The sequence below is a fragment of the Oncorhynchus mykiss genome, chromosome 21, assembly GCF_057628025.1.
Source record: "Oncorhynchus mykiss isolate SJ-2025 chromosome 21, ASM5762802v1, whole genome shotgun sequence".
NCBI classification, from domain to species: domain Eukaryota; kingdom Metazoa; phylum Chordata; class Actinopteri; order Salmoniformes; family Salmonidae; genus Oncorhynchus; species Oncorhynchus mykiss.
The window spans coordinates 23,708,833-23,730,742 of NC_143042.1; the positions used below are offsets into that span (position 1 = coordinate 23,708,833).

The 21,910-nt window shown below is 41.9% G+C and overlaps 1 protein-coding gene across 1 annotated transcript in view; it reads left to right on the forward strand.

Annotated features, from left to right (window-relative positions):
- Nucleotides 1–21,910, forward strand: part of LOC110500279 (copine-8) — a 117,704-nt gene that overhangs the window by 64,555 nt on the left and 31,239 nt on the right. Inside the window, exons 7-9 of the mRNA XM_036957690.2 lie at nt 16,595–16,658; nt 18,649–18,752; nt 20,430–20,534. Coding sequence (XP_036813585.1) covers nt 16,595–16,658; nt 18,649–18,752; nt 20,430–20,534 — 273 coding nt within the window. The remainder of the gene's footprint in view (nt 1–16,594; nt 16,659–18,648; nt 18,753–20,429; nt 20,535–21,910) is intronic.

The following is a 21,910-nucleotide window of genomic DNA, read 5'->3' on the forward strand; positions in this document are numbered from 1 at the left end:
TTCATCACAAAACCATTTGATGTTGCCAATTATTTTAATAATTACATCATTGGCCAAGTGGGCAAACTTAGGCAGGAAATGCCAACTATGAACAGTGAGCCAACGTATTCCTACAGAAAAAAAAACCTAATCATTTCACATTTTATAAAGTTAGTGTGAGAGAGGTGGATTTTTTTGGCGTTGGCAACTTAGATGTAAAGATGGTAACTGACTCTATAGCCACTCCTATCTATCATATCTTTAATCTGAGCCTAGAGGTGTTTGTCCTCAGGCCTGGAAGGAAACCAAAGTCAAGAATGGTAAAGCGGCCAAGAATAGTAAAGCATCCTTTGCTGGTTCTTACAGTCGACCTATCAGCTTGCTGCCAACTCTTAGCAAACTGTTGCTATTTCTCTGTAAACAAATTCTTTATTGACCATAACCATACTCTTTTCTGTTTTTACCAATGACCTGCCACTGACATTAAACAAAGCATATATGTCCGTGTATGCTGATAATTCAACCCTATACATGTCAGCAACCCCAGTTAGTGAAATCACTGCAACCCTAAACAAAGAATTTCAGTCAGTTTTAGAATGGGCGGTCAGTAGGGTTGACCCCAATTTGTCTTCTGGTTGATTGTTTGGTCCGTAGGCTGTTGGTAGACCGAGATTTCTTTAGTCGAGCAGTCGCAATTATTTATATTTGTTTATGGTGCACAAGGCACTTCTCTGAGTCGCACCCATCTCAGTGGACAAATCCATTGCCAATCCATGGAGATGGCACAGTCCATCACTCTAAGACGTAATACTGAAATTCTATATGGTTATTTTATGTTAAAAAATTATTGTGCAACACTAATAAATCTAATATTATTTAAAGACGAATGCGCTTTCTCCTGCGTTGGATACAGTCGCTGTCTGCGGTTCTGAAACATAATCTTCAGTGCACCATAGAATTGGTGCCTTTCCATATTTTGCTATGTGCATAATAGCAAAGTTAACCAGCATATTGGGATTGAGAACGATGTTGTGGAGGCAGCAGCAGAAGAGACGAGGAAGCAGCCCTTGCCTTAGCCTAATTGTCTAAGAATATTGAGGATAGAGGAAACTCCAATTTAATTAGGTCTATAATCAATAGCCAAACTGTTAAATGGGCCTGGCTTTATAAATCATCCATATTTACTGTATAAAACAGATCTTGCTTCTGTTGCCTGTTTGAGTGTTTGTTTAATAGCCCACTGATTCAGTGAGCACCAAGCCTCATGCATTGGCAAAATGTTGGATAAAGCAATTTAACAGATTTGGCTGTTTTTAATCTTTGCTATGCTGTAATAAAGGCTTGACAATACATTTTTGGGGGAACACACTGTTATTACTTTTAATTTATTCAGTGTCACCCAGCATACCAGACATTCATGCTTTGAAATGCAATCAAGCATTTTTTTTAAATTAAATAACAGAGGGAGCTTTGAATAATTAGCCTAAACAATAAATAAACCCAATTCACAAATGCATGCACCTGTTTTTAGTCTGCTATAATAAATGCTGTATCTTTTTATTTGTATTTATTAGAACAGACTCTCTGCTACACTTATGTTTTTAGTGTTTACACAACAACAAATGATCAGAAATGATATTGTAATCTAACAGCAACTGTTTGGTACACATAATACTCATGCAACGCTTGCTCATATATCCTCCTTTTTGTTGATCTCCAGTAGGTTTCAGAACTGTCAAATGTCTTCCACAGATTTGACTTCCCCTTTCCCTCCTGAGCAACCATTAAACATTTGCCTGTTTCAATTTCTTTTTCATGTCCTCCGCATCCATTTTGCTGTTGCGATTAATGTGTTCAGAGTTATAACCAATTTATTGATGTGATAATGATATGCTATAGGTCAGTCCCTATTGGTCACATGCATGCGATGCTTACATGTTTCATGTAAAGAGAGCAAGGGTTGAGGGTAGGGTTGCACATTTTGGGGAATATTCAGAGGTGGAAACTTTTCGTGGGAATTAACGGGAATTTATGGGAATGAACGAAAATATATGCACATTAATATTAATACCATTTAAATGTAGATGTTTTTTGCGTTCGATATATTTACCATATCATATGGAGGCAGAAATATAAACCTTTTACCTTATCATAAGTAGACATAATTGCAAATTATTAAATCCTTCCAATAGAAATGTAAAAAAACCAATTTAGTTACGAATGGAACTTTACTTAAATGAGTTGACTCTTCACATGGGACAATTTCACTGAACAACAAAAGAAAGTGAATATTGAATGATCCCCAATGATCCATCACATCTCCCAAAAACATTTTCAACATACATCTGTAAAATAATAGTCTAGAAACTAAGGCTTTGGTTGTCTTCCTCTCAGGCTTCCATGTCTTCTCCCTGGACCTCCTCAATGTCCACCTCTTGAACATCAGACTCTGAGGCCTCATCTTCACTGTCACTTTCCAACCTGGTTGAGGATGGCTCGTTGTCAGGCTCAAAATGCCTGAAAATTGCCCGGATGGCCACCAATTATTCAACCCTTGTATTGGTCAGCCTGTTGCATGCTTTGGTATGTGTGTTCCCAAACAAGGACCAGTTGCGCTCTGAGGCGGCTGATGTTGGTGGGATTTGGAGGATGATGAAGGCAACGGGGAAAGCCTCAGATCCACAAAGTCCCTTCCACCAGGTGGCTGTTGAGATATGTTGGCACGACTGCCATATTGCATCTCCATACCAAAGCCCTTGCTTGGAACTGTACTTCGTCAGATAGCCAAAAACCTTGCCCTCATCCAGGCCAAGGTGGCGAGACACAGTAGTGATGACACCATAGGCCTTGTTAATCTCTGCACCAGACAGGATGCTCTTGCCAGCATACTTGGGGTCCAACATGTATGCTGCGGTGTGTATGGGCTTCAGGCAGAAGTCGTCACACTTTTTGATGTATTTCAGAACTGCAGTTTCCTCTGCTTGGAGCAACAGTGAAGTGGGCAGGGCAGTACAGATTTCTGCGAGCAGAGTCTGAACACAGACAGGATGGCATTGTCTCCCTCAATCCGTGCAATGGCTACTGCTTTAGGTTTCAGGCTGTTTACCACTCTCTCCCAAAATACATCATCCAGGAGGATCCTCTTGATATCGGCAGGCTGTGATATGGCCATTTCTTGGAGAGATTCCTTCCCCTCCGGGAGACTGTCAAACATGATGACAACACCACCCCAATGGGTGTTGCTGGGCAGCTTCAATGTGGTGCTCTTATTCTTCCCACTTTGCTTGGTGAGGTAGATTGCTGCTATAACTTGATGACCCTTTGCATATTTAACCATTTTCTTGTCTCTCTTGTAAACCCAATCAAACCAAATGTATTTATATAGCCCTTCGTACATCAGCTGATATCTCAAAGTGCTGTACAGAAAACCAGCCTAAAACCCCAAACGGCAAGCAATGCAGGTGTAGAAGCACAGTGGCTAGGAAAAACTCCCTAGAAAGGCCAAAACCTAGGAAGAAACCTAGAGAGGAACCAGGCTATGAGGGGTGGTCCCCTTCTGGCTGTGCCGGGTGGAGATTATAACAGAACATGGCCAAGATGTTCAAATTTTCATACAAGTAATAATAATCACAGTAGTTGTCGAGGGTGCAGCAAGTCAGCACCCCAGGAGTAAATGTCAGTTGGCTTTTCATAGCCGATCATTAAGAGTATCTCTACCACTCCTGCTGTCTCTATAGAGAGTTGAAAACAGCATGTCTGGGACAGGTAGCACGTCCGGTGAACAGGTCAGGATTCCATAGCCGCAGGCATCCATTGTGTATAGAGTGTATCCATTGTTTTCAGTGCCATGATGTCCTTGAGGAGCAGATTCAATGCATGAGCATCACAGACAATGGGTGTGTTGTGAGGGTAGGGCTTCTCCACTTTAGACCAAGCAGCCTTCATGTTCGCAGCATTGTCTGTCACCAGTGCAAATGCCTTCTGTGGTCCAAGGTCATTGATGACTGCCTTCAGCTCATCTGCAATGTTGAGACCAGTGTGTCTGTTGTCTCTTTTGTCTGTGCTCTTGTAGAATACTGGTTGAGGGGTGGAGATGATGTAGTTAATTATTCCTTGCCCACGAACATTCGACCACCCATCAGAGATGATTGCAATACAGTCTGCTTTCTCTATGATTTGCTTGACCCTCACTTGAACTCTGTTGAACTCTGCATCCAGCAAATGAGTAGAGAAAGCATGCCAGGTTGGAGGGGTGTATTCTGGGCAAAGAACATTCAGAAATCTCTTCCAATACACATTGCCTGTGAGCATCAAAGGTGAACTAGTTGCATACACAGCTCGAGCAAGACATTCATCAGCATTTCTCTGACTACGTTCCTCCATTGAGTCAAAAAAACTTCTGATTCCAGGAGGACCAAGAGCTGTTGTTATCGATAAGGTGTCTGATTCATAATTTTCACCTCGAATAGAAGTAGAGGGACTTTTGTCAGAGGTTGCTTGTTGTGAGCGCTGAGGGAACTTTATGCACTTGGCCAGATGATTCTGCATCTTTGTTGCATTCTTCACATATGATTTGGCACAGTATTTGCAAACGTACACAGCTTTCCCATTAGCTGTAGTGAAATGTCTCCACACATCAGATAGTGCCGTGTCATTTTCCTGTAAAGATTTTACAGATAAATAGTTAGTAGCAGTAGCAATAGCAGATCGATTAAACAACTCCTTTGTAAGATAAATGTTTTAAAATGAAACCTGTATGGAACAGGTGAATTAACACTCCTATGTTAGCAGGCTCAAGCAAGCTAAAACCCACATGGTAGCAAAAACGAACTAGCAGAAATTGTTAACAAGTTAGAAATTATTTAAACACACTTTGCTGTAGGCTACTATTTACCAGTAAACAAAAAAATTATGTATGTCTTAAAATATATTCATCCCACCCGGTATTGTAATCAAAACTTACCAGAAAGCATGTAGTCCTTGGCTCAAACAGTGTAGTAGTATGGGCTTAATAGCATCTCATTAGTGTGCAAGATCTTGAGAATCAGCTGTACATGTGATGGAAGAATGCACTGTGCATGCAGAGGATTTCAATTCCATTGAATTGGGGATAGTTTAACCAAAATATGCCACAAGACCTAGAATTGCCTTATGTGTATCCCACAAAAAAAGGTTCACTGTTAAAAGCTAGCTGTTTTGACGAATTTAAGAAACATTTCCAATATTCCAAGGCTTATCTTCCCATGGAAAATTCCGGAAATTTACCGGAAAGTCTCTGTCCCTTTGCAACCCTAGTTGAGGTAATAGGAAATGTTTTTAATAAACAAATAAGTGATTTCGGTAACAGAACTTTTCAGTCAGAAACTAGTAAGAAACTTAATGGCTGACATGATGTTACAGCTTCTGCACGGACAGCTCAATAAACACTTGCTGCGCTGTGGTGCCTTTTCATGGCAGTAGGGAGGAGAGCGAGACATCGCAAGCCAGTCACACAGGCACTCGCTGTCATTTAAAAAAAAAACCATTGTGATCATCAGGCTTTTTCTTGAGTCATTTGTCTCTTAGTTATTTAATCGAACAGTGTGCTTAATCAAAGCATCAGACAAGCTCAGTGCATATGTAGTAGATTTTATTCAAACACATATGGTGTCTGTCTATGGAAAAATAAATTCAAACATTTCGACCAATCAATTGGTCGAAAGAACATGTTTTTTTTTGTTGGGGACAGTCCTAGTGGCCAGTAATAAACTGATCCTGAACTGATCCCACATCTCTAAAACTATGAATATTGTATTTGGTACAGATCATTCCCTAAGTTCTAGACCTCAGCTGAATCTGGTAGTGAATGGTGTGGCTGTTGAGCTAGTTGAGGAGACTGAATTACTTGGTGTTACATTAGATTGTAAACATATTGTTTCAATTGTTGTAAAGATTGGGAGAGGTATGTTTGTGATAAAGAGATGCTCTGTTTTTTTGACACCACACTCCACAAAGCAAGTCCTGCAGGTTCCAGTTTGATCTTATCTTGATTATTGTCCCGTCATGTGCTGCAAAGAAAGACCTAGTTAAGCTGCAACTGGCCTAGAAACGGTTGTCGCGTTTTTGCTTTTGCTTTTCTTGGCTAAGAGTTGAGGAAAGACTGACTGCATCACTTCTTGTTTTTATTAGAAACAATGTGTTGGATATTTCAAATTGTTTGCATAGTCAACTTACACTCAGCACTGACACACACACTTCTGATTCAGTCAAAATAATATGCTGAATGCATGCATTAGATGATACAGCACAAAGCTATTTAGGGACATGTACGGATATTGAATGTTTACTTTGATGTAATACTACCAGTCACTGATAGATTGGTAGACCTGTTTCTGAGCTAATATATTCCATTTTCTAAGCTAATGTATGCCATTGCCTATATTCATAAATTATCGCCGCCAGCATGTTATGTTCAGCTACAGTAATTGATTGTTCACTTGGTTCTCATGCTGAGGTGAGTAGAGGATGAACAGAGAGAGAGAGTGAACCAGCAAGAGAGTTGGAGGGGGGAGAGGGAAAGAGAGAGCAAGACAGAGTGAGAATGAAACAGAGGGAGCGATATTGGGAGAGAGAGAGATGCTCTAGTGCCTTTCACCCTGTCTGTCGTCAGACATACACCTGCACCTGACCGTGACGGGGGACCTTTATTTTCCCTATTGAATGTTAATTACCTCTAATTATACAGTTCAATCAGCACTCCAATAGGCGTATGTCTGGTGTGGGAGGGGGGGGGGGGGTTGACTCATCAGTGACTCTCAGTTTATTTTAAGACAATGGCTGTCAGCAGATTGAGGAGTGTGTTGACATCTATAGCGTGCCATGCCAACTGTAGTGTGTCGTATTATTTGATTGAATAGTTGTGTGTGCTATCTCATGAATGATTCAAAGTGAGCAGCAAGGCAGTAAAGGCCCCAACATACAGCTGAATGAGTAAAGGGGAAAAGAGGGAAACACAACTGTGATGTCATGATTTTCTCTACATTTCTCTGCACTTCAGAGGTGAGGCTGCCGGTTCTCATCCTATGATGTCACAAGGAGCCTAGTTCTCCCAGTTCAATAAAGGTTTGAAATGAAGAAGGGATAAATGGGTAAACACAGTAAGACTTGGATAAGAACACACCCTGGTCTGAGTAAACTCGGGCAACTCAATAATCTACTACTCGAACAGTATATTGAAGGTATTTAAAGAATAAATGTGGATACTTAAGCTATTTTTACTAAATTATCCCTCACTTAACAAACCGCCCCCCCTCCCCCTTCTCTTTTTTTGTTGTTAAATTGAAAACAGCTCTTGAGTTAAGTACATTCCGCTGTAGCAATTTGCATTCCATTTCCATAATATTATCAATAACGTTTTCCTGGGCCACCGTAATGACTTTCAGATTTGTCATGGCGTCTTTCATTTTTATGGCCTCTTGAATATTCAATAAGCCACAAAGGGCATGAAGGAAAGTCTTTATCTGAACATGAATCCCTTTCCTCTGGAAAGGTGATATTCATTTAATACAGGACAAGAGGCTGTAGGAGACTAGAGAACAGTTATACGACTTTAATATAGACTGCTGTTGTGTGTGTGTGAGAGAGAGAGAGAGAGAGAGAGAGAGAGAGAGAGACAATATCCTTTTCAAACTGCTGAGCCAAGCTGTACTCTGCTGGCCTGGTTACTAATCTACCTACGTTGCTGGAACGGTGCTTGTAAAGATGTTTGAGGTTGTAGTAGTAGTAGTGAGGACAGAAAATAATGTCGGCCTGAGTATTTGAGTTGAGCATCCCGAGCTCTACCTGGGGGCGAAAGGAGGCTTAGCCCCCTCGGTTTAAATTTGTGCCCCCAACCTTTTAATTTGATGTACCTATATCAAAAATTGCAAAAAAGTACAAGGGACAGGTTAGTGTGGCGGTTAAGTATGACTCGGGCTGTCGCGTGGACCGTATTACCGCCACACTGGCGGTAACGAGTCATGAAGGCAGTCAAATTCCACATGACCATTTAGTCACGGTAATTAGGCTTCTTCTAGCTCTGATGCTGTCATCAGTAGCCTACCGAACTTGCTAACTGCCTGGTACTCAGCACTCTATTGTCCCTCTAATCACTCTGACATCAATGCTAATGTATTCAAAAATCTGGCCATTCTAACACCTGGATATGTTTAGTTTTGAACCATTCCATTGTAGATTTTGCTTTATGTTTTGGATCATTGTCTTGTTGGAAGACAAATCTCCGTCCCAGTCTCAGGTCTTTTGCAGACTCCATCAGGTTTTCTTCCAGAATGGTCCTGTATTTGGCTCCATCCATCTTCCCATCAATTTTAACCATCTTTCCTGTCCCTGCTGAAGAAAAGCAGGCCCAAACCATGATGCTGCCACCACCATGTTTGACAGTGGGGATGGTGTGTTCAGCTGTGGTGCTTTTACGCCAAACATAACGTTTTGCATTGTTGCCAAAAAGTTCAATTTTGGTTTCATCTGACCAGAGCACCTTCTTCCACATGTTTGGTGTGTCTCCCAGGTGGCTTGTGTCAAACTTTAAACAACACTTTTTATGGATATCTTTAAGAAATGGCTTTCTTCTTGCCACTCTTCCATAAAGGCCAGATTTGTGCAATATACGACTGATTGTTGTCCTATGGACAGAGTCTCCCACCTCAGCTGTAGATCTCTGCAGTTCATCCAGAGTGATCATGGGCCTCTTGGCTGCATCTCTGATGCAGCCAAGAAAGTTTAGAGGGACGGCCAGGTCTTGGTAGATTTGCAGTGGTCTGATACTCCTTCCATTTCAATATTATCGCTTGCAGTGCTCCTTGGGATGTTTAAAGCTTGGGAAATAGTTTTGTATCCAAATCCGGCTTTAAACTTCTTCACAACAGTATCTCGGACCTGCCTGGTGTGTTCCTTGTTCTTCATGATGCTCTCTGCGCTTTTAACGGACCTCTGAGACTATCACAGTGCAGGTGCATTTATACGGAGACTTGATTACACACAGGTGGATTGTATTTATCATCATTAGTCATTTAGGTCAACATTGGATCATTCAGAGATCCTCACTGAACTTCTGGAGAGAGTTTGCTGCACTGAAAGTAAAGGGGCTGAATAATTTTGCACGCCCAATTTTTCAGTTTTTGATTTGTTAAAAAAGTTTGAAATATCCAATAAATGTTGTTCCACTTCATGATTGTGTCCCACTTGTTGTTGATTCTTCACAAAAAAATACAGTTTTATATCTTTATGTTTGAAGCCTGAAATGTGGCAAAAGGTCGCAAAGTTCAAGGGGGCCGAATACTTTCGCAAGGCACTGTAGACCTACTATATGTATTTCTGAACTTTCCTAATATTGAGCACATTGCTTATATTTACAACAGGAGTGTAGCCTACCTGGCTGGCATGAAAGTTACCACCGGAAAAGTGTCCTCCATTCGCTGTTTAAGTGCATAGATGACATGTATTTTTTCCCGCTGCCCCTGTTTCGATACAGGTGCTTGATAATGGTCCACTTTACATCAAAACAAATTTCACACATACAGTACCAGTCAAAGGTTTGGACACACCTACTAATTCAAGGGTTTTTCTTTATTTTCACTATTTTCTACATTGTAGAAGTATAGTGAAGACATCAAAACTATGAAATAACAAATATGGAATCATGTACTAACCAAATAAGTGTTAAACAAATCAAAATATATTTTATATTTTAGACTATTTTAGACTCTTCAAAGTTGCCACCCTTTGCCTTGATGACAGCTTTGCATATTGTTGGCATTCTCTCAACCAGTTTCATGAGGTAGTCACCTGGAATGCATTTCAATTAACATGTGTATTTTGTTCAAGTTAATTTGTTGAATTTATTTCCTTCTTAATGCCATGAGACTATCAGTTGTCTTGTGACAAGGTAGGGTGTTATACAGAAGATAGCCCTATTTGGTAAAAGACCAAGTCAATATTATGGTAAGAGCAGCTCAAATAAGCAAAGAGAAATGATAGTCAATCATTACTTTAAGACATGAAGGTCAGTAAATCGGGAACATTTCAAGAACTTTGAAAGTTTCTTCAAATGCAGTCGCAAAAACCATTAAGCACTATGATAAAATTGGCTCTCATGAGGACCACCACAGGAAAGAAGGACCCAGAGTTACCTCTACTGCAGAGGGTAAATTCATTACCAGCCTCAGAAATTGCAGCCCAAATAAATGCTTCAAAGAGTTCAAGTAACAGACACATCTCAACATCAACTGTTCAGAGGAGACTGCATGAATCAGGCCTTCATGGTCAAATTGCTGCAAAGAAACACTACTAAAGGACACCAATAAGAAGAAGAGACTTGCTTTGGCCAATAAACAACACAAGCAATGGACATTAGACCAGTGGAAATCTGTCCTTTGGTCTGATGACTCCAAATTTTAGAATTTTGGTTCCAACCGCCGCGTCTTTGTGAGACGCAGAGTAGGTGAACGGATGATCTCCCTATGTGTGGTTCCCACCGTGTAGAATGAAGGAGGAGGTGTGATGGTGTGGGGGTGCTTTGCTGGTGACACTGTCTGTGATTTATTTAGAATTCAAGGCACACTTAACCAGCATGGCTACCACCGAATTCTTCAGCGATATGCCATTCCATCTGGTTTGCGCTTAGTGGGACTATCATTTATTTTTCAACAGGATAATGACCCAAAACACACCTCCAGGGTGTGGAAGGGCTATTTGACCAAGAAGGAGAGTGATGGAGTGCTGCATCAGATGACCTGGCCTCCACAATCACCCAACTTCAAATCAATTGGTTGTGGATGAATTGGACTGCAGAGTGAAGGAAAAGCAGCCAACAACTGCTGAGCATATGTGGGAACTCCTTCAAGATTGTTGGAAAATCATTCCTCATGAAGCTGGTTGAGAGAATGCCAAGCATGCGCAAAGATGTCATCAAGACAAAGGGTGGCTACTTTGAAGAATCTCAAATATATAAAACATATTTTGAATTTGTTTAACACTTTTTTGATTACTACATGATTACATATGTGTTATTTCATAGTTTTGATATCTTCATTATTATTCTACAATGCAAAAAAAAGAGTAAAAATTAAGATAAACCGTTGAATGAGCAGGTGTGTCCAAACCTTTGACTGGTACTGTACATTTGTAAATATTACCGCCATCTTTGAAACACAAGCGCTGTGTAAATAGATCTAAAACTCTTTTGCAACTCTACCTGTCTGCCTCCTGCTGAATCTTTGTCCTCACTTCTGCTAGAAGGCCCCTATTTTTACGCGGCGGAGGTAAGCTAAAGATTTCGCCCCAACCTGTTACTTTAAAAGCACCCAATGATTTCGAACTCTTGAGTCTCTGCATTTGATCTTCATGTTTATTGTGGCGTAGCGTGATATAAGCCGAATTCAAAATGATTCCCCTCGCCAGTTTCAACTGGCCCCTTAGTCACTTTATCCTGGCGCCCGGTCTGTTCTTCAGAGAATAAGACCCTAATTGTGTTGAGCTGAATCAAGGAAAGTAGCTAAAGTATGTTAATATGACAGCATCTTTGTAATATTGAATATGGCTACCTGGCTCAGTTAAAAAGGACAGCCTTTCTAAGACCTCACCTGCGTATCTCTACTGGGTGGGAAAAGAGAAGATTACACACTGTACATAGATTCCCCTGGCTCAGGGTGTGTTGTCTAATAGTTGTTATTTCCTCAAGGCCTCTTGTCTCTCCAGGGGGGGAATGAGGAATATAATTGCAAGCTCATTGTGCGCTAATAAACCCCGCACCCCCCCCCCCCCCCCCCCCCCAGTAACGCCACAGGTTGCTAAGATTGAATTATAATTACCTACCTAGCGAGCTCCCTCTACTCTGCTCTCTCTTTCGCCTAACGCTGATTGCAAATCCATGTGTCTTGATTAGAAGTGTTGCTTCTGAATACACGCAGACCAAGAAGAAATGGAGGTTAAAGAGAAAGCAAGATAAAGGAGAAAGAGCGAGAGAAGGGGAGGTGAAAGAGAGCAGAAGAGGGAGGGTAGAGAGATGAGAAAATAAGATAGATGTGTATGAGTGAAAGTGACCGAGAGAGCATTTACTTCTTAAGGCATTTATGATGATTCATTTTCACATTTTCCGTTAATGTTATTGACCTCCAGACTGTCCTGTCATCTATGGTGTAATAAATACCCGTTTTAGTCTTCCTCACAGAAGATTTCTATTACTTGGGTCATTCCATGAAATGAGTGCCTTTTGTGACCAGTGTGAAGCTAGCCACAATAAGTATTACCCTCAATAGTGGAATTTGCGGTTCACCTTCAAAATAGAGGTCTCCATTTAAAACTGATGAAACGGATACAAATAGTGGAATAATGAAATATTTGGACTACAAAACGCTGAACAAGGTTGGAATGTTATATAAATTAAACAAAAGACAGTTACACACAAAAAAAAGAGAAAAAATCTGTTGAAATCGCACTGTTGATGTAATATATTGACAAATATTAGCTCTGTTTCTCTTATTGTGGGACTTTAACTATGGGAAATCCCCTCACTATCCAGCCTTTTGAGCATATTGACATTCATATTGCAATGTACAGCTTTAGCTATGGGTCTTGGGCAATGTTCCCTCTAAGTTGCAAGCAGGCGCGCAGCTCATACTGCCATACAGAAGAAATATCAGCACGCGCAGAGAAGCACGAGATTGAACTTTTCCCCATTAGTGAACACTACCAACATTTCCCTTTTATTTTGAAAATTGTGAACAAATCAACTCAATATTAGCCCCTTTCACTGCAACATACCGAAACAAAACGAACTATGCAAGAGATTTTGTTATAGGCAGAGCTGCAGTAGACCTATATGCAAATAGACCATTGACATATATGGATCTGGGCTGTTCATGTTGATCTGTACTGTTTTTACAGCATGAACGTTCGCCAGTAGATGCGCTTGTTTTGAGATCGAAGCGAGAGCGACATGTAGCGTCTTGTGTACATTTGTTCATATCCTTTGCTAGTTAGTGAGTTATTAGCCCAGTTATAGATCATGCTGTAGGCTGAACGAACAGCTATTTCTATGTTCAAATGTTATGGGATGCATTTTCTCCATAGTTTATTTTATGGTAGGCCACTTTGGTAGGCCACTTTGGTATAGCCACAGTATTCCACTTAACCACTGTTTAAACTAACTTAAAGCAGGTACAGCCTCAGTAAACGCGCGCCTGGAAGTTTCGCAGAATTTTCACAACTAAAGTTTGCTCTTAGCAGACGTGAAATTTGCTCAGGGATGGGGAAAAAAACATTGGACTTGGGTCCATGAAAAGGTGTATCAACCTACTCGGTGACACCCACAGAACACAACTGTGAGGAGTTTACACAAATACTAGAGTTGTTGCTCTTATTGTGGGACTTCACCTGTTAACTCTTTAACTATTGAATATTCAAAGCATGTTATATTAAATAAAGTGTCCTTTAATATAGACCACATGGAGAATTCAATAAATCAGCATTTTGACATGTCTCAGTTGTGTTCTGTGGGTATCACTGAGTAGGCTGATGACCCAAGATCCATAGGTAAAGCTGTATATTACAATATGAATGTCAATACGCACAGTAGGTTGACTGACAGTCACATTCGCTCACCAAAGTCCTGCAATAAGAGTCTACGATACTGACAACTCTTCACAGTTGTGTTCTTTGGGTGTCACTGAGTAGGGTGATACTCTTTTTCATGGACCCAGATCCAAAAGTAAGGATGTACATTGCAATATGAATGTCAGTATGCAAAATAGGCTGGATAGGTGATTTCTTACAGTTAAAGTCCCACATTAAGAGCTATGACACTAATATGTGTGTACACTCTTCATAGTTGAGTTGGCTGATACCCCATTTCATGAAACCTGTCTTCTGTGGACTGCATTCTTGCTTTACCTGCGCTAGACCTATGCCCCCCGCCATTCATACCCCCATTATTAAATATAATTGGCCCTATCCCTGCCACCCACAAAAGACCTGTTGGTAGTGTAAGCCTTGCCAACCAACCCAGGAGGAGCTCTATGTGTGTGAGTCCTCCGATGGCCCTGGTCTTGTTTACTTGTTTGATTTATTGTCTGACAGACCCACTGAATTGGCTGTGATGGGATGGGACGGAGCTTTGTTTAGCCTACTGTGTGGCCCCTCATCAGTACCCATTCACAGTCACCCGCACAAAGACGGCAGTGTGTGTCTTCTGGTGCAGCTCTGGTCTGCTTGCTTGCGTGTGCATGCGTGTGTTTGCACCAAGGCAAGAAAGACAGGGAGACCTGTTGTAAGAAGCATAGGCAGTTCAGCTGACGTTCAGTGTTGTTCATGGGGGTTGTAATATGGCAGCCGATCTGAATTGTGCTGTTCTGGTTAGGCAGCAATCAGCTTAGGTGTGTCCCAAATGCCACCCTATTCCCTAAATTGTGCACTACTTTTGACCAGACCCGTATGGGCCCTGGTGAAAAGTAGTGTACCCTAAAGGGAATAGGCTACCATTTGGGAGGCAGTTTGGTCAGAAATGGCTCTATCCTATTTAGTGTGAGTGGCTGTGCCTGAGGGTTACAGTGCACCCCTCTTCTGCTGCGTTCAGCGGCACACACACTTTTAGAGCTAGCTACTTTGAGGCACTACACATATGCATAAAAAGCACACACACACACTGGGAAAGAGAGACCGAGCAAGAGAGAGTGACTGACTGGAATTTGTAAGTGACAATCAAAATCCATAGGTGTCTATTACTGGATGAGAGGACTTGTGGAATACTTGTGAAACCCTGTCTGAATCCTATTTGTGTGTAATCCTGTTATTAACTCGTCTACAGCAGGATTTCCTTACGTGGCTTTTCACTCTATGCTTGAGGAATCAACTGCTACAGTTTTAAATTTCATTTATTTTGGCATTCGAAGATTAGAACTAAATCGAACATTCACAATCAAGCTTCTCTGTAACAGTGGCTGGGCCTGCATTCATAAAGCGTATCAGAGTAGTCCTAGGGGTGCTGATCTATGATCAGTGTGAAAATACTCACAAGTGTGAAGTTCAGTTTTTCATCTCACAATTACTATTTTTTACAGAGAAACAACCAAATGGGATGTTCTGAGTCCATGTCAATGAAAAAAATGTTATCAAAATACAATTTTTGGCATCTCAAATAAATTGAACACAGTTTAGCTTTTTGTGTTGCACACTTAGCTAGAGAGGAACGTGTTTTGCTAGCGATGTTTCTGTAGCAGAGTTTGCAATACAAATGCCCACCCGATTGATACAAAGCATGACATAATTCTGCCATGTAGGCCTACTTTTCAGTTAACATTTACATGGTTGAGAAGGTTTTGGGGAAAGCCTTTCCATTTCCCACAAGACAGTTATCATTAGCATCGCTACTGGCTACACAAAGTGATAGGCCTAGTTATTACACGTGGCATCGATTTTGCAAACACCGTTTGCGAATGCTCGGACATGGACTCATCTCCGAACAGACCACACGATTAATCAGGGTGGGCCGGATCCTAGATCAGCACTCCTACTCTGAGACTCTTTGTGAATACAGGCCCTGGTCCACTCCAATTGGAATAATTTCCCCCATCGTAAAAGACAGAGGGTTTAGGGATTAATCAACAGTCGATTTGGTACACGGGCAAAATGGAACATAGTCCTAAAGTGTATTTTTTTTCTTTCTTACATAATTACAATGAGGAGAATGGGTCGATTTCATGGTGGAGGGAAGGGAAGGGAACACTGGACAGTACAAATGACCTAATGGAATTGTCAGAGAGGGAGGGGAGAGAGAGAAACCTTTTCATTTTCTTCTTTTGCAATTTTACTCCCATCCTTCAGAAGAGGTAGGCTATTGGTTTTTGGGTTAAAAATAGATAATGTTCTTCCCAATGTAAAGCACTGATACAAAAAAAAAAACATCCGGATCCATGTCCTTTAGATAGGTCTATCAGCTGTCTCATTCAGTCTTGCTGTCTAAGTAAAGGGGACTTGTATTACTCTTAGGCTGGGGTCCTAGACCCCAATTTCAGGCTGCCTAAATGACTGCCTGAGTACATTTCTGCAAGGTGGGCCTGGCTAGTGCTATGACGGCGCTAGTCATCAGTATTTTGAAGATGACTCTATTTCTCAGAAGATCAGACAACGAATATCACTGTCGTTTCTTACCATGCCTTATGGGTTCCATTTGAAAGCTTATTTTGTCCTCTGACATGACTTGGACACCACTGCTTGGAGGGATGGTGGATGCGTTGTGAAAGGGGCCTGTGTAAGTTGGGTGTGTTGGGTGTAGTGTGTTGGATGGAATCCTGGATAAACAGTGCCGGGCCAGGAAAGGCGTAGGGGAAGGTACACACACACACACACACACTCTTTCTCCCCCGCTCTCTCTCTCTCTCAAAGCTCAACTTGTATTCTCTGGCTTTAGAGGTGTTTTGGGAATACTCCCTCAAGTGCTCACGTTTTCCATGGCATGATGTGTGAGGCTTGTTATGACAGAAACCTGCACAGACATAAACCGTTATGCGTTTCCGTTAGACCATACTGACCATATAGTCCATTAGTTTATCAATGAATGGCGTCTCTGTTTTGTCTTCAACAGGGGCATTCCCGGAAAGAAGTGTGGAAACATCATTGTTAAGGCAGAAGAGATGGGAAACTGCAGGGTGAGTAGTGATGGCAGGGGATATGGAGGGAAAGGGAGTTTTGGGCTGCATCCCATTCCAAAAAGTATTCACTCCCCCCCTTGGCATTTTACCTATTTTGTTGCCTTACAACCTGGAATTAAATTGGATTTTTTTTTGTTTTGGGGGGGGGGGTTCATATCATTTGATTTACACAACATGCCTACCACTTTGAAGATGTTAAATATTTTTTACTTGTGAAGCAAACAAGAAATTAGACAAAAAAACTGAACTTGAGTGTGCATAACTATTCACCCCCCCCCCCCCCGTCCTTAGTCAATACTTTGTAGAGCCACCTTTTGTAGCAATTACAGCTGCAAGTCTCTTGGGGTATGTCTCTATAAGTTTGGCACATCTAGCCACTGGGATTTTTGCCCATTCTTCAAGGCAAAACTGCTCTAGCTCCTTCAATTTGGATCAGGTCCGATGGTGTACAACAATGTTTAAGTCATACCACATATTCTCAGTTGGATTGAGGTCTGGGCTTCGTCTAGGCCATTCCAAGACATTTAAATGTTTCCCCTTAAACCATTCGAATGTTGCTTGAACAGTATGCTTAGGGTCATTGTCCTGCGGGAAGGTGAACCTCCGTCCCAGTCTCACATCTCTGGAAGACTGAAACAGGTTTCTCCTCAAGAATTTCCCTGTATTTAGTGCAATCCATCATTCCTTCAATTCTGACCAGTTTCCCAGTCCCTGCCGATGGAAAAACATCCCCACAGTGAAGCATGGTGGTGGCAGCATCATGCTGTGGCGATGTTTTTCATCGGCAGGGACTGGGAAACTGGTCAGAATTGGGATGGTATGAGAGGATGAGAGATGTTGGGTTTGTGCCAGAAATAGCATTTTCCTTGATGGCCAAAAAGCCCAATTTTAGTCTCATCTGTCCAGAGTACCTTCTTCCATATATTTGGGGAGTCTCCCACATACCTTTTTGTTTGCTGATTGTTTTCTTTAAGCAGTGTCTTTTTTCTGGCTACTGTTCCGTAAAGCCCAGCTCCGTGGAGTGTACAGCTTAAAGTGGTCCTATGGACAGATACTCCAATCTCCACTGTGGAGGTTTGCAGCTCCTTCAGGGTTATCTTTGGTCTCTTTATTGCATCTCTGATTAATGCCCAACTTGCCTGTTCTGGGATTTTTGGTGGGCGGCCCTCTCTTGGCAGGTTTGTTGTGGTGAAATATTCTTTCCATTTTTTAATAATGGATTTAATGGTGCTCTGTGGGATGTTCAAAGTTTCAGATATTTTTTTATAACCCAACCCTGATCTGTACTTCTCCACAACTTTGTCCCTGACCTATTTGGAGAGCTCTGTGCCGCTTGCTTGGTGGTGCCCCTTGCTTAGTGGTGTTGCAGACTCTGGGGCCTTTCAATACAGGTGTATATATACTGAGATCATGTGACAGATCATGTGACACTTAGATTGTATGCAGGTGGACTTTATTTACTAATTATGTGACTTCTGAAGGTAATTGGTTGCACTAGATATTGTATAGGGGCTTCATAGCAAAGGGGGTGAATACATATGCATTGTTTTTGAAACAAGTTACTTTTTCCATTTCACTTCACCAATTTAAACTATTTTGTGTGTGTCCATTACTTTAAATCCAAATAAAAATCCATTTAAATTACAGGTTGTAATGCAACAAAATAGGAAAAATGCCAAGGGGGATGAATACTTTTGCAAAGCACTGTACATCATACCATCATAAGGACAACATCAATCAATAAACACTTTGCCATGGCATATACATTAAATTATATTGTTATGGATTTACTATCATAGGATATTACTCTCACCTTGATGCTGAGTAGAGTTGCCCTGAGCTGTGTCCTGTAATGTTACTGTTGACTGATCAGCGTTAATGTCTGCATCTACTATCCGAAGTCTCTCACCAGTATCTGCTGTGAATACTGAGCTGTGAGCTGTGCTGTCAGTTTCATCAGTCTCAACGTCTCTCTCTGTTATTGTAGGAGTCAGTGATGATGCAGTTCTGTGGGAATAAACTGGACAAGAAAGATTTCTTCGGCAAGTCAGACCCATTCCTCGTCTTCTATCGCAGCAATGAAGACGGCACGTGAGTATACTTTACCTACCCCTTCTTCAGATCCTCTCCCCCATTCAATTCCATCCATCAGTCCCGCAATCTGATGGAAATTAGATTCCATTGAATTCCTTTAGGTAAACAACCTTACATCTGTGTGTGTGTATGTGTGTGTGCGTGTGCGTGTGCGTGTTACAGCCTACTGGGTCTTCTCTCTCATCAACGCAGGTCTTCTCAATCAATCAATCAAATGTATTTATAAAGCCCTTCTTACATCAGCTGATGTCATAAAGTGCTGTACAGAAACCCAGCCTAAATCCCCAAACGGCAAGCAATGCAGTTGTAGAAGCACGGTGGCTAGGAAAAACTCCTTAGAAAGGCCCGAACATAGGAAGAAACTTAGAGAGGACCCAGGCTATGAGGGGTGGCCAGTCCTCTTCTGGCTGTGCTGGGTGGAGAATATAACAGAACATGGCCAAGATGTTCAAATGTTCATAGATGACCAGCAGAGTCAAATAATAATAATCACAGTGGTTGTCGAGGGTGCAACAGGTCAGGAGTAAATGTCAGTTGGCTTTTCATAGCCAATAATTCATAGTACCTCTACCCCTCCTGCTGTTTCTAGAGAGTTGAAAACAGCAGGTCTGGGACAGGTAGCATGTCTGGTGAACAGGTCAGGGTTCCATAGCTGCAGGCAGAACAGTTGAAACTGGAGCAGCAGCACGGGAAGGTGGACTGGGGACAGCAAGAAGTCATCAGGCCAGGTAGTCCTGAGGCATGATCCTAGGGCTCAGGTCCTCAGAGAGAGAGAAAAAGAGAGAAAGAGAGAATTAGAGAGAGCATACTTAAATTCACACAGGACACCGGATAAGACAGGAGAAATACTCCAGATATAACAGACTGACCCTAGCCCACCCGACACGTAAACTACTGCAGCATAAATACTGGAGGCTGAGGCTTTATTACTTACACACACACACACACACACACACACACCTATGTTGCAGCCGGCAGAGCAGAGAGGAGATGACCTAGAGGGAGCAGGGGTTGGAGGGAAAGCTCCCTATTGCCCCCCTGGCCTCTCTGTACAGGGGTCAATCCTTTCTCTCTCTCAATCTTTCTCTCTCTCGCGCTCACTCTTTTACTCTCTCTCTCCTCTCTCTCCTCTCTCTCCTCACTCTCTCACTCTCACTCACTCACTATCAGTTAATGGAAGGTGAAGTTCTCTGAACTCTTATTCCACACGGCACTATATTCACTTTAAAACCATTTACTTTTGCAGTGAATGATGATTATACTGAGAATTACTCAGTTGATGCTAATTGCTCTTAGAACTGAAACATATATTTTTTTTGCCGGTAATCATGATGACATTTTAAATGTTTTTTATCGCTCGATATTTTGCCAAAGTATGGAAAAAAGGAATCAATGTCTTAGAGATTTGTAATCACTAAATGAGTGCAATTTATCTTCCTGTGGGGGAAGAAAGATCTGAGGGAGCTGAGAGTCAAAGAGAGACGTTTAAACTTGAGAAAAATCTTTTGAAGATCACAGGAAGATAGTTTGTCTCGCTAACTCTGATTTTGCACAGACACTCTGAGGAAGAGAGGACGATGTGGGGATAAAGAGGAACAGTGAAAGGAATATTGTCCAGTGATTGATTGACCCATTGATAAGTGTATGGCTTGTCTTGTCGCTGTGTTTCTCCAGGTTCACAATCTGCCATAAGACAGAGGTGGTGAAGAACACACTAAACCCAGTGTGGCAGGCCTTCAAGATACCTGTCAGAGCACTCTGCAATGGAGACTACGACAGGTCAGTGTGTGTGTGTTTCTACGTGTGTGTGTGTAGTGTGGCCAGCAAGATTAAACTGGCGTTAACTGTTTTGCTTAAGTGTGTGAGGGCCATGTTGATAATCTTCTTTTTTAAATTTTTTTTTAAACTTTTTTTTTATTTTACAATTGGCGTGTTTTGTAAAAGTTATTTGGTTGACAGGATCTAATCTGCAAGAGGAGAAAATATTTTTTAGATGGACTCCATTTTCCAAGAATCACCATGCATGCATAGAATTCCTTGGTTGCTAAATTGGTTGTGAACCTATTAAATGCATATGGAAGCTATAATAATTAACTCCAAAGGAGAAATTAATGCTTGGTCTGCTTATGAATAGCCTTCCTCTCTGCAATCATCTTTCTCCCTCAGTGGAGTAGTCTATTCACATGCCTGACTGACAGACAGGTGTCATGCCCTCACTCAAATGTAATGGCCCTTAAATCCAGGGTGTAAGAAGCACTGCAATAGTTTTTCACCCCCAAGTTTGAACTCCCCCACTGTGTGTGTGTGTAATGTAAAGGACAATCTGTGTGTGTGTGTGTGTGTCACTCCGTAATCCCATCTCAGGGATTGTGTTTGTATTCATCTCCAGTTGTCAGTGGGCTTGTTTGCCAGTGATAAGGCACAAAGCCCCAGATGGATGGTCTGAGCTAGTCAGGCTGCATTGATTGGAACAGAGCTGGGCCCTGGCTCTGTCTGAGTTGTTAGGAGGTTAGTTAGAGAGAGCTCATTGTTATCAGTGTGTGGGGAGCCAAGGAAGCACACGAATGAACGCTTACACACACACACACACACACACACACATACATATACATTGATTTACGCACACACACACACACACACACACACACACACACACACACACACACACACACACACAGCGAGAGTGTGAGTCTCTGGGGGTCTGGGATGAGAGATAAGGGAGAGGCAGGACGAGAGCCACGAGAGAACGCTAACAATGGAGAGCTGTGTGTCCCCCTGCTGATAGTACCACCGCTGATGGGCCCTTGTTAGAGACACACACTCTCACTTTCTCACTTTCTCCCGCCACCCCGGGGACTACAGAAGGAGCAGCAAACCCATTGTCTGTCCTGCCAACTCATCGCTCCTGTCGTGTCCTCAGAGCATCTTTAGGTTGCGCTTCAATACAGTAATTCATCCCCCGTGCTGTCCTCCTCTACAGTAGATGTGTGTCCCAAATGGGTGCCATTTGGGTCACAGTGCAGGACTCCCTCCCTCAGGACCCAGGGGAGGTGTTCTGGTAGATTACTGTCGGGCTGGATGGCTTTATCGTCGTGTGTGTGTGTCTTTGTGCTCTGACAATGTCGGAGTGTGCCTCATACCCTCTTACGAACCCC